The sequence below is a fragment of the Erinaceus europaeus genome, chromosome 10 (assembly GCF_950295315.1).
Source record: "Erinaceus europaeus chromosome 10, mEriEur2.1, whole genome shotgun sequence".
NCBI lineage: Eukaryota > Metazoa > Chordata > Mammalia > Eulipotyphla > Erinaceidae > Erinaceus > Erinaceus europaeus.
The window spans coordinates 13,215,572-13,233,033 of record NC_080171.1 but is presented as its reverse complement, the minus strand read 5'-3'; the positions used below and the strand labels follow the sequence as shown (position 1 = coordinate 13,233,033).

The window sequence follows — 17,462 nt, the reverse complement described above, 5'->3', positions numbered from 1 at the left end:
ACGGTCTTGGGGGCATGGAATGATTTTAGAGGTTACCTAAGCCTTTGAAACAATTGAGCAAGACTGCAGGGACAGCGAGGGTCCAGGGAAGATGAGGTTCACTTCTCAGCCCTGACAGCAATTTTCAACTGTCCCCTCACTTTACAAAGTGCTCGAGTCAAAGGCAAAACAGCCTTGATCCCACTGAGAAAAAAAGTCTGGCCAGCAGTCCTGTGCAAGAGCCCCTCCTCACCAAACCACACTGCCCCTTGGCAACAGCCCAGAGCCGCCTCAGGGAGGTGCCTGCCTACCTCGGAGAACCTCTGCACGTCTTGCGTCAGAGTGCCCACTCGCTTCCACTGGTAGTGCTTCAGCAGTTTCAGGATGGCCGGGTTCACTGCGTTATCGGAGGGGACAGTCCGGAAGAAATAAGGGTATTTCTTCTTATCAGCAAGGACAGGTGTGGTCGCGGCAAAGGAAAGCTGGAAAACATGAGAGAGAAAATGCTCTTACTGGGAGGGCCAGCCAGCTGTGAGCCCGGGACTTTTCTGCTCAAAAGAGCAGACCTGAGTTCCGTCTTGTGACATAAGCGCACAGGACAAGACACTTTTGAAGTCTTGTAATTGTCAAATGAATACATTAACATATTGGTGGAGAAGAGGATGTTTTTATTTAAATGCGAAATGGGAGGAAAAAGAAAAACACAAACTGCTGTTTTACTTCTCCCAGAAGAACAAACATGAATGTGAATGTGTGTTTCAGTCTAGACCTCGAAATCGTTCTACACCGCACAGCTGACCTGTCTCCCCTCACCCCATACACACACACACAGGCTTAACATTATCCCAGAAGCACCTAAACATCCTGTTAAAACTCCAGGCCAGAAAGATGACTCACTAGACAGGATCCATGCCTTGTCCTACACGTGGTCCTTACTGGAGTCCAGGCACAACATGGGGGGGGGGGGTCTACTGCTATGATGTCACTTCCTCTCTAACTCTATCTGAATGAAAAATGAAATGGTATGGGGGGCGGGGGGGAGAAACCATACCTGTGTAAGACCTGTTTGAAGGAAAGAAGGGAGAAAGGAAGGAAGGAGAGATAAAGAGAGAAAGAAAGAAAGAAAGAAAGAAAGAAAGAAAGAAAGAAAGAAAGAGAGGGAGAAAGAAAGAAAAAAATAGAGGAAGGAGGGAGGGAACAAAGGAAGGAAGATTTTGCAAATAACTTAATATTGAGTTGTTAGGAAAGTCATGGCATCTTTTTCTTTCTGTTTTTATTTTTATTGGATAGGACAGAGAGAAATTAAGAGGGGAGTGGGAAATAGGAAAAGAGAGAGACCTACAGACCTGCTTCATGAGAGGCTTTTCTGTGTAAACATGGAGCATGACTTTCCGGACCACTCTCTAGTTACACAATATACCACCACATGAGTGTAGCATAACTTAATTCAAATTTTTAATTTAACTTGGGTTGCTTCTAATTTGTCATCACTGTAGCTACCACATAGCTTCATTCACATGTGGAATTCAGAGAATTGAACCACATGAACTTGTAGAAAGAGGAGGAGGAGGGAGAGGAGGAGGAAGAAGAAGACAATAATAACAACAACCAGGAGAAGTTACCAAACTTTCTAAGACCTTGAGAGACAATGGTGGTTATGCTTAGGGGCAGGTGGGTGAAGAACTCAGGTGGTGGGTGTGGTGTGGGACTATGGCCCTTTTGTTTTATAATCTTGTAAACCACTGTTTATTAAGTCACTAATAAAGGACCAGTCAAATAGCTCACCTGGATAATGAACTGTTTTGTCATGTGCGTCATCCAGGTTTAAGCCTGGCACCTACCACCCTGAAAGAAGTTTTGGTGCTGTGGTTTCTTTCAATCTCTCTCACTCTGCCTTCTCTAGCTCTATCAAAAATAATACTGAAGGGGGCCAGGTGGTAGCGCAGCGGGTTCAGTGCCCATGGTGCCAAATGCAAGGACTGGCACAAGGATCTTGGTTCGAGCCCCCGGCTCCCCACCTGCAGGAGGGTCGCTTCACAAGCAGTAAAGCAGGTCTGCAGGTGTCTGTCTTTCTCTCCTCCTCTCTGTCTTCCCCTCCTCTCTCCATTTCTCTCTGTCCTATCTAACAACAACAACGGCAACAAAATGGGAGAAGATGGCCTCCAGGAGCAGTGGATTTGTAGTGCAGGCACGGAGCCCCAGCGATAACCCTGGAGACAAAAAAAAAAGAAAAGAAAAGAAAAAAAACTAACTCACTAATAAAAAATTAAATAGGTAAGTTATTTGTAATCATTGTCAAATTATTCTACTAGCACCTTTACACATCCCCCCCAAACACACACACACACAGACACTTCAGACTCTAGGCTAGTCTGTAATATATAAGTAGAGATATGAGCTCTAAGACATCTGATATTAATGCCCCCCAAAGGGATGGTATACCCACTAGCAGAATATAATCAGAGGACTGATTCCACCTTATTCTTGCCAATAGAGGGAAAGAGTATTTTTTTTTTTTTTTACTCTACTGACTTTTATGGCAGCTTATGCCTAAGCCTGAACCATACAGCATTCACTGGCTGTGCACACTGTGGGTATTCACCAGCGACGTGTCCTCTTTGGGGCATCTTCCTTCATATTCTTTATTTTACAAAGAATAAAGTTTCATTCTTCTCTTATCAAGCCTGAATTTCAGACATGCAATATTCAAACACGGGCTGCCAGGACCCAAGTTTGTTTGTTTTTATATGTTGCCCATGTTATTTTACACTCAGTAGTCAAACCTGTCCTTCTTCTCCTTTATTATTTCTTCCTTTTCCTTCAAGTACTAGTCAGTTGCGAAGTTGGGTTGCAAAGACCGGGCCTGCATGGCTGAGCTCCAATGCCACTCCCTCCTAAGCTGCCCTCTGCCTCCTCCTCTGAGGGCTGCTATCACAGTGTTTGATATTCCAGGGTGAAGCTGGGAAAAATGAGATCTTGGAACTCTGCTTTGCATTTATCTTCCCAGGCTGAGTATCTCTTCCAATGTTTAAGAGCAATTTTTTCGGTTTCTTTCTGGAAACTGTTCACACCCTTCCCCTGCTTTCCAATTCGACTCGCTCAGTCTTGTTCTGGTTACTTTGAAGAGGTAACATATTAAGGCAATTAGCCTTTATTGATATCAAGTTGAGGACCCACCCCTCCCCAATTTGTACTTTTCCTTTCAATTTTATTTTTGAAATGTTTTACTTATTATTTATTGGATAGAGACAGAGAGAAATTGAGAGGGTAGTTGAAGGGAGAGAGGAAGAAAGAAAAAAAGACATCTGCGGCCCTGCTTCATTGATTAGGGATCCCCTACCCCACAGGAGGAGATTAGGGACCTGAACCCAGGTCCAGGTTTCTTGTGGTCTCCATCTATCCATCCATTCATTTATCTATCTACCCATCTATCTGTCTGTCTGTTTATCCATCCATGCATCTATCCATTTATCTGTCTATCTATATCTACTTTTTTTGGGGGGGAGGAGTTTGCACCATTCTGGGCCATTTTTTCCTGATATAAGAGAGAGAGGCAGAAACAGAGAGAAAGAATGAGAGAGGGAAAAACACTACAGCACAGAACTTTTCCAGTGGGTGGGGGCTGGGCTTGAACCTGGGTTGCATGCATGGCACGGCAAGCAGGCACCTTCTCAGATGAGCTGTCTTGATAGCCTGGTATAGTTTGTCTGTCTTTTTAACATGGTTGGGTTTATAAATGTTCCTCTTTCTTGTCTTCCCACTTTGGAGCATCAGATTTAAAAAGACCTTTCCCGCTCTGTGGGTATGAGACAATTCCTCTTTGGTTTCCTCTGGTCTTTCATCTCTCCCTCCCTATCTTTCTCCATCCCTTTCTCCCTTTGTCCTCTCTTGCTTTTTTTCTTTTCATCCTTCTTTATTTCTTTTTGGTTCTTTCTCCCTTTCTCTCTCTTTTTTCTTTCTTTCTTTTTCTTTCTCCCATTTTCTCTCACTTTCAGATAAGTTTCTGATCCAGAGAAGGTAAGGCTGAAATAAGCTCAGTCTTTGCTGCCACCAGCTTTCTCCCTGAACCCTGGTTCATCCCAGCAGCAGCTCCAAACCGAATCCATCCCAGAGGCCAAGCTCAGCATCCGGAGACAGACATCCTCCAAATCAGGGAGCAACTACTCTGGACCCGGATAGTACACATGCTATCACCCCCCCCCCAAATGCTTATCTAACACAACACAGGCCCAGGCCCCAGAGAAAATGCTCTGCTGCCTCTCTCAGCACCTAAGTGAGTACCCCCCTGTGACAAGACTTCAGGAGAGCAACCCTGTGGAGACCTGCCTCTTTCTATGATTATTATTTTTTACTAGTGATTTAAAATAGATTTACAAAATTACAAGATAACAGGGGTACAACTCCCTATCATTCCCACCACCAGAGCTCTGAATCCCCAATCCCTCCATTGGAAGCTACAGCAGTTCTTGGTTGCAGATATGGATTAACTGGTATTTCTACAACTATCTGTCCGCATTTGTATATATTTCCCCATTTTTCTCCCTATGGTCCCATCTTCTCTTCCTTTCCAAGTCACACATACACCTATTACTACTTCCTTTGTTCCTCTTCTCTCTCTGAGTCCTGATGAAGTTGGGAGTTTGGGGTCCTCTCTCTAGTCATCTTCACCCTATCATTTCTCCCCCTCTGGAAGTATAGATCAAAATTATTTCAGGGGTGCAGAAGGTGGAAATTCTGGCTTCTGTAATTGCTTCTTCATTGGATGGACATTGGTGGGTAGATCCATACCCCCAGCCTGTTTTTCTCTTTCCCAAGTGGGGGTAGGGCTCTGGAGAAGTGAGACATCGGGACAGGTGAGACTTTGGGATACAATCCTGAGGAAGTCAGGATGGTATCATAGCACCTGCAACTTGGAGGCTGAAAGGTGGTAAGATATAAAGCGGGAAAAATTGTTTAATAAACAGGAACCCAAAGGTAGGAATAGAACAGATGAAATTAGGGGTCTTTGTGTGGGCAGATAGGAAGTCTATTTTTGGTATGTTCCAAGGAGCCATGACTTTAGTAATTTTTGCCTGAACCTGGCAGCTAACATGCAGGTTGACTAAAAGTATTGTCTGGGAAGATGGTGACAGAGTTGAGAATAGGGCTAGAAAGCTAGATTAGGGCAGAGAGTAGCTCCCAAATATGAGGAAAATATAAAATACCATTGACTGTTTACCCCATCAATCTGACCTAGGATTCACATCTTTACACATTTAGCACAGAGGCCTTTGTAACCTCCAAGTCTGTCAGTCTGAGCTCGCAGTCTGTGGTCACAGCTGGGAATGCTCTGGGCTGCACTCATTTCAGGACCCGTCTTCCTGGAGTGGCAGAGTAGCGTGACCCAGCCTCCCTTCAGAAAGTGGGGCCGTCCCTGCCATTGCTGCTCTACAGTGAGGGCCAGGTCCTGAGAAGGCCCACGGGAGGGCTTTGGATGGTGTTCCTGATGGAAGTGACCAGTGATGGTGGAGAGAAGGATCTACTAGAGGTCTAGGCCTATCATATTTGTGTGGGAATCCAAGGATTCCCTGGCGAGGACCCCAGGTGATGAAAGTGATGTGATAATGACAAAAAGGCCATTATTACGTGAGCCAGTCTCTTGCCCTTATCCATCTTTTGTAGTCCTCCATTTATCTAATGACCTTAGACTTTCTCCCTATTGCTAAAGCATTGAGTTGCCCAGCAGTGGAGAGCTGCCATTGAGAGCAGTGAGTTCCCCGTATCTGGGGGTGTACAGATGAGCCCTGGAACATCACCCAGTGAGAACACAGAGGACCTTCAACGCACCAGCACACACAGAAAACAGCACAGAACAGCTGTGTGGGAGTGTGCGGCCGTGCAGACACAGACATTCTCGCCGGAAAGAGGGCCCCCACCTTCTTCCATCCAATCACAAAAGACGGTCCTAGAAACTGAACAAAATCAATGCTTCTGCCTCCAGGGATATAGGGTCCCACGGCAAAAGAAGGGAAACTCCCTCTCGTTCCCTCAAGCCTAGTATCCGTGATTCTCCTCTTGAGATGAAATCGACACTTTAGGCCTTCCACAGCCACCACTAAGAAAGAGTCATTCGGAAAACTCAGGAAGTAACTATCTCAGGACCTGAGATGGTATCTGTGCCTTCACTTGCCCCCAAGTGCTTACCTGACACAATTTGGAAAATATTGGTTTTCTGATGTGATTTCTGAATTGCACTCCAGTTAATACTTTGCCATTATTGTCCCATTAGTTCCAGGTCCACAATTAATTGTTGCTTGAACAATCTCATATGTTTGCCTGCAGGTAATTACCGTGGTTACTGTTCAGTGAGTGAATGGCCCATTGTGTTTACAATGGGTTTGGACTACAATAGATGCCTCAGGTTTAGATCTTGTTGGGTGCGAAATATTAACGGGCTCTGGCATTTCCCGCACCATTTGAGATGATGCACACTCTGATTAGATAGCTCTGCATCCCTGTTCTTCTGGGCCCAGCTTTCTAAAAGTCCCTTCCACAGGCAAAGACTGCAGGTGCCTGGTAGCACTGAATTTCAAAGCCAGAGGGCCCTGAGGAATATGATCTAACTTGGAACCCTTTACCCTGATGACACATTAAATCAAACAGGAAGATTTAAAAATATATTTTCTTGGGAGTCAGGTGGTAGCGCAGCAGGTTAAGCGCAGGTGGCGCAAAGCACAAGGACCGGTGTAAAGATCCCAGTTCGAGCCCCCAGCTCCCCACCTGCAGGGGAGTTGCTTCACAGGCGGTGAAGCAGGTCTGCAGGTGTGTTATCTTTCTCTCCCCCTCTCTGTCTTCCCCTCCTCTCTCCATTTCTCTCTGTCCTATCCAACAACAATGACAACAATAATAACTACAGCAATAAAACAACAAGGGCAACAAAAGGGAATAAATAAATATTTTTTTAAATATATATATATATATATATATTTTCTTAATATGTTTTAACCAGGCAGTGGTACACCTGGTAGAGTGCACACCTTACCACACATAAGGACTTGGGTTAAGATCCCTGCTCCCCACCTGCAGAGGGCAAGCTTCACAGGCAGTGAAGCAGGGCTGTAGTTCTCTCTCTCTCTCTCTCTCTCTCTCTCTCTCTCTCCCCTCCATTCCTTTCAACTGCTCTCTGTCCTATCAAACAAAATAAAGCACAAACAAACAGAGAAATGGCCACTGGGAACAGTGGATTTGTTATGCAGGCATTGATTCCTAGCCATAACTATGGTGGCAATAAAAACTTATAAATAAAAATCTTAAGAGGTAGAAGCAAGACACAACTCCAGGTCTAAAGGACTCTAATAATGCCAGGGCTCTTTCTCCCCTTGATGGCTGCTCTCCCCCCACCCAACACACACACACACACACACACACACACACACACACACACACACACACACACACACAGTCCCAGTAGCAGCAATACAGACTTGCCTAACATTAGGGCCTTAACTCAAAGAGCCAAACTTTCTGGGCTTCTTGCCTTATTTCACACAACCAAGTTCATTTCTAAACAGACTATGATTGAGGCTTTGAGTTCATCTTTAATCAAGGATTTATTTCAGAGAGGATTTCTAAATGTATTCTATAGATTTGCTATCATTTCTAGTTTTATGGCATTGTTTTTGGGCACTTAGCCTGTACAGTGTCTGTTTGGAGAATTTATTGAGATTTTTCTTTGTGGGCTATTATACTATCAATTTTTGCAACAGTTTCACGGTGCCTGAAAAAGTGGCTGTAGTTTTCAGTTGTAAGATATAAAATTCTTTGCCAGACTTCTTAGGCATAAGAGAGACTATTCTGCTGTAGATTATTATGTTTTGTATTTCTGTTCAGTTGATCTATTACAGACTGAACAGCTAGTCAAATTTTCTCCATCGTCTCTGACAATTTCCCCTGCAAATTTCAACAGCTTTTTCTTTCTGTGCTTTGACTTTATGTTCTCTTCAGTATAAATGCACATTACAATTATATTCTCATTTTCAGCAATACCTGCCCTTGTCTGATGCAAATAGCGGAACTGAGCATTAAAGTATTTATCAAGGTAAAATAAACTCCTGCATCATTTTACTGCCCTTTATTTTATATTATACACTGACTACTATTCAGTTTTTTTATTTTTCCTCTCTGTAATATTATGCATGCACAATTCCACCTCCACTATACTGACTTTATCTTATTTTTATTTCAGCTAGGGAAAAGAGAAAAGAGGGATTAAGAGACAGAGACTGAAAGAGTAAGGGATGGCCTAATACTCTCCATCATCCACTCAGCTTCCCTTGATGGTGTAGTATTCTTATGTGGTCCCAGGGCTTGAACCCAGGGACCCATGCCCAGACAGGTGTATGTTTTATAGGGCTAGTTCTCTACCAGGCCTTGATATTATTTACTTTTTATGTGGTGCCAGTGAATGAACCAATAGTCTCCTGAGTGTACTGTCCCACTGAGTTGCCTTCCTTACCAGAAGATTTTTCTTTTTATTTTATTAATGACTTAATAACGATTTACAAAACTATTAATATGAGGGGGGCTGGGTGTGGGCGCACCTAAATGAGCACACATATTGCAGTGTTCAAGGACCTGGGTTCAAGCCCCTGATCCCCACCTGCGGGGGGGAAGTATTGTGAGTGGTGAAGCAGGGCTGCAGATGTCTTTCTGTCTCTCTCTCTCCCTATCCCCCGTTTTCCTCTCAACTTCTGGCTGTCTCTATCCAATAAATAAATAAAGATAATAAAAAATTATAAGATGACAGGGGAATAATTCTGTCCCATTCCCACCACCAGAGCTCTGTATCCCCATTCCCTCCACTGGAAGCTATGGTAGTTCTCCCAAGATTGCAGATATGGGTTGACTGTTGTTTCTATAACTGTCTATATTTACATATAATTGCCTGACCAATTTTTTTATTCCATATTCATAGAGTAAAAGGGGGTGGTCCACTTGGCTGAGAACCCAGGTTTAAGGCCCCAATTCCCACCTGCAGGGGGAAATCTTCACAGGCGGTGAAGTAGGGCTGCAGACGTCTCTCTGTCTCTCTTCCTCTATATCTTCATCTTCCTCTCGTTTTCTGGCCATCTCTATCAAATAAATAAAAAATTAAAGGGAGAGGGAGATACTGCTCCATCCATTGAGTTTCTTTGATACTGTTCATGGTGCTCCTCAATCTTGTTTCTTGTCAGAATCTGCTGGAATATCTTGCAATATTCTGAATGGTAAGGAGATGTAAACTTGCTGGGAGTGATCCTCTGTTAACTTGACACATAGTAGAACTGAGCTGTATGTAAACTTCTTGGATTACTATGTTTCTCTCTTGAAATTGCAGTGATGCAGAGGAGGAATCTGCGTCTAGTTTAATTGTTGTTTGTTTGTAGGTATCTGGTTTCACTGCCTGGATCCCTGAAGAACGTTCTTTATTCTTAGAATTCAAAAATATTTCAAATAAAATGGGGTGTGTTTTATCTTAATAAATCTGTTAGTGCTCACTCAGTCAGTGATTAATGAAGTGCTTGATTTTTCTGGGGACAGGGAGTCCTTTTATCAATATATTCAAGACTATCAACCCAGAAGATATACCTGCAGGTTGATAAGTGGAAAATAGGTACACCTGCAGCTATAGATACTTATTCAGAAATGTACTATTTTCGCAGATATATAATATATAATATATAATATATAATGTATAATGTATAGTGTATAGTGTATAGTGTATAGTGTATAGTGTATAGTATATAGTATATAGTATATAGTATATCATATCATATATCATATATCATATATCATATATCATATATCATATATCATATCACATATCACATATATTGGAGTGAAAACATTTTTATTACATTTATATTTTGTGTCTATATTATTCCTGTCTCTCCCTTGGAAAACCTAATATCATCCTTTTTTGTTTGTTTGTTTCCAAATTAACATATGTAGTTTTCTTCCAAGATTTCATCTCTTAGTTCTTTTCTTCTGCACTTTGGAAGAGCATCTTGCTTTAGTCTATTTCTTTCATTACAGGGTATATGCCTATTCCATTTCCCTGGTGTTCTTTTTGTAAAATGGCTGTATCATTCATTTATGCATAGCACCAGGCACAAGTGTTCTCATTTCTTCACATCCTAACCAACATTTGGAATGTCTGATTGCTGCTAGTCTTCCAGGGATAGTGTCACTTCCTTACTATTGGTCTCTTCAGTCCTTAGTCTATAATGTGGTGGGGAGTTGTGTATAAGTGGACTAGTCATTCATCTGCTTCTCAACAGTCTAAGATCTTAACTGCAGAGCATCTAGTGAGCATATTGTGTTATTGAGAATTGGTTTACCGGGAATTCTTTATGATGGTATTCTCTTTAACCTTATCTTCGGACTGTGGGTGATTTTATGGAGAACACAACTTTTTTTCATATATAACTAAGGATGTCAAAAGTTTTCATCCTTAACCTGAATGTTTGTTTGTTTTTACCAGAGCACTGCTCGGCTCTGGGTTATGGTGTTACAGTGTGTGTGTGGCGGGGGGGGGGGGGGGTGATGTAATACATAATTTTTGAAGGACTTCTCTACTTTTTCTAGGTGCTGTGTGCTTTTAATTTTTTTTCTTTATTTGACAGAGCAGAGAGTAATTGAGAGGGGAGTGGAAGATACAGAGGGAGAAAGTCACAAGCTGCACTTGCTTTACCATTTGTTAACCTTCCCCCCTGCAGGTGGGGAGCAGAGTCTTAAACCCAAGTCCTTGCACCTGGTAACATGTATGATTTACTGGGCATACCACAGCCCAGGCCCTGCTGTGTGCTTTTGATGACATCTGTGGTACTTTCTCAAGGGTTAAACGCTGAATGTGCTCACTGGACTCTCAAAAAGCAAGGCAAGGGGGCAGGTGGCGCCACACCTGGTTAAATGCAAAATCCTAGGTCCCAGCCCCTACACCCCACCTGCAAAGGGACACTTTACGAGCAGTGAAGTGCTCCCTCCTCTCTCAGTTTCTCTCTGTTCTATAAAATAAAACAGGAAAAGAAAGAAGGAAAAAAAAGGAAGAAAGAGAGAAAGAAAGAGGTGGTGGTGAAAGAAAGAGAGCGGCAGATTCGTAGTGCAGGCACCGAGCCCCAGAGTTAACCCAGGTGGCAACCCTAAATAAATAAATAAATAAATAAATAAATAAATAAATAAATACAAAGCACATCTTTTCTGATGTGGCTCACCATAAAACCACAAAGTGTAGATTGCCTTCAACTTTGTTTTCTATGTAACAATGATGGAGTTTATTTTTATCAGAAAACTGGGGGACAAGAATTTAGGTATAGCCTTTGGTTCCTCCAGCTGGTCCTCATCTTCTGCTATTTCAAATTCATCTTTGCTCTCAGTCTGTTTTTCTGAGACTCTATATCAGTATAGTATATAAAAAATTCTCACCACATATTGCTGTCAGGGTTTGTCTCCGCCCCCCCACCCCTGCCCCACTGTTTTCTTCTCCTTAAAGAAAGGAAGCTCTTGTTTCCCTGGTATAATGCTCTTGTTTCCCTGGGTATAATGCTCTTGTTTCCCTGGGTATAATGCTCTTGTTTCCCTGGGTATAATGCTCTTGTTTCCCTGGGTATAATGCTCTTGTTTCCCTGGGTATAATGCTCTTCTTTTAAAGCTTTGTTTGAAACCAGGAGTCAGGTGGTGGTGCACCTGGTTGAGCATGTTCCCATAAGCAAAGGCCTGGTTCAAGCTCCTGGTCCCCACCAGCAGGGGGAAGCTTCACAAATAGTGGAGCAGTGCTGCAGGTGTCTCTCCTCTCTATCTCCCACTCCCTTCTCAATTTCTCTATTTATCATTAAAAAAAGAAGAAGAAAAGAAAGTAAAAAAAGAACATCTTAGTTGGTCGCCAGAAAGATCAACAACTATGAGAGTTGCTAAGAGTAGCTATGCAGTGTTCTGACTGGCAGAAGGCTCTACCCATCTACTCTGTGTCTGAAGGAAGGACAAACAGGCTCAAAGGGATAGGCTAGGGAGGCATGTTCCAGGTCCATAACACAGAAGAAGAGACAGAACAACTAGGCTCCTTCGCCACAAGGTACTTGCGGCAAAGAAGATAATAGACTATGAGGAACTAGACTCCTCAATAAAAGAAAAGAGAAGAGAAGAGAGAAAACTATGATAAAAGACGAGAGATGTGGAATCACAACTGATGGTACAGAGTTCGTTTGGGGCATATTATGAACTTCTCTGTGCAAAGAAATTGGACAGCCTGGACGAAATGGAAGCATTCTTAGAACCAACCACCTGCCAAGCTTGACCAAGAGAAAATAGTCTGAGTAGGCCAAGTGCTAAAATTGAAGCAGTAATCAAAAGCCTTCCTAAGAAGAAAGGTCCACTTAACTCTGACACCATCTTCCCAGACAATACTTTTAATCCACCTGCATGTTAGCTATCAGGCTCAGGCAAAAATTACTAAAGTCATAGGCCCCTAGGAACATACCAAAAATAGACTTCCTAGCTTCTTCCCATATGAAGACCCCTAATTTCATCTGCTCTATTCCTACCTTTGGTTTCCTGTTAATTAAACAATTTCCCCTACTTTTTATCTTACTGCCTTCAGCCACCAAGTTGCAGGTGCTACTATGATGCCATCCTAGCTCCCAGGGAAGACAACCTAACCAGTGTGTCCCAAAGCCTCACCTCTCCAGAGCCCTGCCCCACTAGGGAAAGATACATACAGGCTGGGGGTATGGATCGACTGCCAATGTCCATGTCCAGGGAGAGAAGCAATTACAGAGGCCAGAAGTTCCACCTTCTGCACCACATGAAGAATGTTGGACCTTACTCCCAGAAGGATAAAGAATAAGGAAGCTTCTAATGGAGGGGATGGCACATGGGACTCTGGTGGTGGGAACTGTGTGTAACTGTACCCCTGTTATCTTCCAGTCTTGTTCATCATTATTAAACCACTAATAAAATTTTTCAAAAAAGAATAAAAAACCAGGTCCAGATTACTTTGCTAATGAATTATATTAGATTTTCAAAGAACTAATACCTGCTCTTCTTAGACTTCCTCCAAAAAAATCCCAAACCTATTCTATGAGGTTAGTATCACTATGATCCCCAAAGAAGGGATAGGATTATACCAAAAAAGAAAACCAGGGACCTATATCTCTGATGAATATAGATAGATACAAAGATCCTTAAAAAAAACAACAAAAAACATCTTGGCAAATTGAATCCAACAGCATTTTAAGAGAGTAATTCAGGGTTTCAAGCAGTGGCCCACCAGTTAAGTGTATATATCACAATGCTCAAAGACCCAGGTTCGAGCCCATCTCTCCACCTGCAAGAGGGATGCTTCCATATCATGAAGCAGGTTTGCAAGTATCTATTTCTCTCTCTCATCCTCCTTCCCCAAAATTCTCTCTGTCCTGTCAAATAAAATAGGAAGAAGAAGAAGAAGGAGGAGGAGGAGGGGGGGGGGGAGGAGGAGAAGAAGAGAGGAAGAAGAAGGAGGAGGAGGAGGAGGAGGAGGAGGACGGAGGAGAAGAAGAAGGAGAAAAGAAATAAATGGCCACCAGGAGCAGTGGATTCACAGTGCAGGCACTGAGCCTTAGTGATTACATAGGGGGAAAAAAAGATGGTTATGCAAATACAGTCTCACGCCGGAGACTCCGAAAACTCAGGTTCAATCCTCTGCACTGCCATAAACTATGAGCTGAGCAGTGCTCTGGTAGAGAGAAAGGCATGCAGAAGGAAAGGAGGGGAGGGAGGGAGAGAGGAAGGGAGAGAGGGAGAGGAGAGGAAAAGAAACCATGGTTGTATCAGTTTGATGCTAAAAACGCAATATGCAAAGGTCCAATACCCATGTATTGATACCGACCCTTAAGAAATTAGGGACTGGACTGAGTGGCAGTATATTGCACCAAAGAAGAGTGAGCATCAGGGTGGGTCCTTGTCCATGATGATGCGAAAGGACCAAGTGGAGGGGAGACTATTCTGCAGATCCCTCTCATGGGGGGGGGATAAAAGGTTGTGCCTGTGTGTCTACAACTGTACCGTGAACACATTAACCCCCCTCAGAAAGCAATGAAAAAGAAATTGGGGATCCAGGAAAGGTCCTCAGTATGATAAAGGCCATATATTTGACAAATACTCAGCTAACATCAGAATCAAGGGGGTGGGGTGGGCACTGGACTCTTTCCTCCTAAAATCTGGGACTAGACAAGGATAGCCTCTCAGGCCTTCTTGTCAGCACTGTCCTAGAAGTTCTTGCAATACAGTCAGATAGGAGAGGGCCATCAAAGGAATCCAGATGGAAAAAGAAGAAGCTAAACTCTCACTGTTGACAGCACAATATTATATCTACAGAAGTCGAATGTCTCCACCATGTGACGGCTAGAACCATCAGTAAGTTCAGTCAAGTAGCAGGATATGAAAATCAATATGCATAGATCTGTGGTATCCCTGTGCACAGATGATGGGCCCAGGGAAAAGGGAATGAAGGAAGTGATTCCATTTACTACTGAACTCAAAAGATAAAGTCTCTGGGAGTGACTATAGCTCAGGAGGTGGAATGTGTACAATGAAAACGACAGGACGTTGCTGAAAGAGAGGGTGACATACGAAAAGTGGAGGCTCAGCCTTTGTTCTTGGATTTGAAGAATGAACATTATAGAAATCATCATCCAACACGAACTCAAAATGTATCAAAGGCCTCGGTCCTATACCTTAAACAATAAAATGCATAGAAGAAAACTGAATGATTGTCCATAGGCAATTCATCCTTTATCTGGTTTGGGGGCATGTGAGTTTTAAATTCTCTGCAGAAATAAACCTTTTATTTATTATTTTTTTCAGGTGGCAAGAAGCCAGAGTAGCCCTCGTTGTTGAATGCAGGCCCAGTGTGAGTGGCTGAGTGGTAGGCTGGAGGGGTGACTGAGACTTGCTCCTTTCTTCCTTCAGTCTCATCTTTTTCCATGGGTTTGCTGACTGTTTCTGTAATTAAATGAGGGAGGTGTTTGTCATCTAAGGTGCCTTTCAGCCAAGCTGAATGGGACACAACTTTCTCAGGAAACTTCTGACAAAACCCCGTTTGTGGCCAGCGCCAGGATGTATACAAAGGCACCGGGCTGTGTGTGTTGGGAACTTGGGTCCACTTCAGGTCTGTGCCAGGTCACTGCCGTTGCCCAAGTCCTGGCGAAGAACTGTTCGGACACAAAGTGCTTCGGACACTGAAGCCAGTGAGACTAACGTGATGAGGAGCAGCTGCAAAGAATCCCAGAGGTTCTCCAGGGAAAACCAGTGCCCTCTGCTCCAGTGAGTGCCTGAAGTCTCTCTCCCCTGGAGCACCAGCAGGGCTGACCTGCCTGCATGAGCTCTGGGGTGTGACACTGCTTTCAGAGAGAGTCTGGGCTAGAACCACTTGGGAACAAGCATCTCTCCTTTCTGTTGCTGAGTCTGACTTTTTTTCATATTCAAATCACTTTACTGGGAGACAGGGGAGTAGTGATTCCCAGCACAGTCACAGTCCTTGCCATATGAGTACAGTGTCTGCTCTCCCGGTGAAGGGTATCTGCACACTACTATAACCCAAAACTGACATCCTCCTCCACCCCCATGTGGACACCCCCACGTCCTATCACCGGCCCCCCCATTTCTGCCTCCCTCCCTTTATAGTCCTTGGCTCTCATCAGCCACAGCTAGTCTAAGTATGGCCCTGCCCCAATTTGGAGACAGCGCAGATGTCCAATGACAGACTAGTAACCAAGGCGATGGTGTAGATACACAATGGAAAACTTACTCAGCTGTAAGAAATGATCAGATCGCAGGAAAGGGCGGTGGCGCACCCAGTTAAGCGCACATAATACTAAGGGTAAGGACCCACGCAAGTATGCGGGCTAGAGACCCCACGCCCCACCTGCAGAGGAGATGCTTCACAAGCGGTGAAGCAGAGTTGCGGTTCTCTCTCTCTCTCTCTCCTCCTTCCCTCCCTCCCCTCTCAATTTCTCCCTGTCTTGTACAATAAAATGGAAAAAGTGGCCACCAGGGGCAGTGGACTTGTAGTGCTGGCACCAAGCCCCGGAGATAACCTTGGGGGGGGGGGGGGAGAGAAAGAAAAGAAAAAAGGAGAAAGGAAATGATGAGATTTTCTCTTCTTGTACGGTCTGAATGGAGCTTGCAGGACCGAGGTAAAGTGAGCGAAGGCAGAAGGAGAGGGCGAGGGGTACCTGTCACTCAGTCAAGGTGTACCTCAGCACAGTGTCCCCTCCTACTTCCATGGCCAGATAGATGCTCATGGCAAAGGCACAATGCATGACGGGAAAGACAGTACTGTCTTTGTTTTCTTGTAGAGAAACTGGGTTTCTAGGAGGTGCAGACACACGCCCGGGATCTTGTCGTTAGCAAAAGGCAAAGCTGGCATCAGGACTCAGATGCTTTGATTCCTTGAACTTACTTACTGCCTCACGATCACAGTGGGACATGCACTGTAAGAAAAGCTTGCATTGGAACTCTCCTTGAATGGCAAAACACGGAGCAGGCACTGGCTGGTCAGTATTTTTCTGATGAGGAGAGTGATGCTCAGAGAGGTTAAGTCACCTGAAGTTCAGCCACCGCACAGCAAACAAGCACAGCAGGGAGGCAGGTGGACTCCATGAGCACTCACTCAGACCGCAGGTGGCTAGGCTAGGTGTCTTCTCTACCATTAAAGGCCCCCCCCCCCCACACACACACACACACCACCACCAACAACAACTTACTTAGGTTCACTTTGAGTTTTACAAAAATCTATGACCTAGGCAGAATAGATTTCATGGCCCTCACTTCATCAGATGAGGACACTATGAGGTTACAGGATGTGGGACCTTGCGTAAGCCGAGGTTGAGCATGGCGTGGGCCATCCAGGGGGACCCCTGGATGCCTGGGAGGTAAAGGCTTTCTGTCAAGTCTCCCCTGGCGCTTTTTGCCTCTGTGGGTTGAGCAAGAGGGAACCTGCCGAAAGGGTCCCAGCCCCCCTATGAGTCTCCTTCGTGCAGGGGTCCACATCCCCTCTGTGCTAGCTGGGGGCAGGGGGGTTCGCTTCCTCATTCTCCAAACTAGCTGGACCACTTGCCCAATGGTTACTGGGAAGACCCTCACCATTTCTCTATCCCCTTCTGTCTTGATCATATAAAGGACCCCTTAACATTCCTGACCATATAAAGCTAGGCCATAGCTATCCTGTTCTTTTCCCTACCCTAAACTATAAAAACTCTTGCTTGCCATACAATAAATGCACTATTCATAGGCAAATATTGTCCTGGGGTGGTCCTTGGCTTTGTCTCTTGCAGCAATCCGCAGGGAAAGACCCCCCAGCCTACTCACCCCTGCTGCCCTTGGTCCGGCCCCTTCAGCCCCCTCCTCTGGTGCACAACAGAGTGGGTCAGCTGACTTAGTCAGACTAAGAAGTGGGGTCCCAGTCAGGACCCCCGACGACAGGACTTGAT

General features: G+C 44.3%; 1 protein-coding gene across 1 annotated transcript in view; it reads right to left on the bottom strand.

The window, feature by feature from the left end:
* Positions 1-17,462, bottom strand: part of GABBR2 (gamma-aminobutyric acid type B receptor subunit 2) — a 521,049-nt gene that overhangs the window by 299,622 nt on the left and 203,965 nt on the right. Inside the window, exon 3 of the mRNA XM_016189321.2 lies at positions 291-461. Within this exon, the coding sequence (XP_016044807.2) occupies positions 291-461 (171 nt within the window). The remainder of the gene's footprint in view (positions 1-290; positions 462-17,462) is intronic.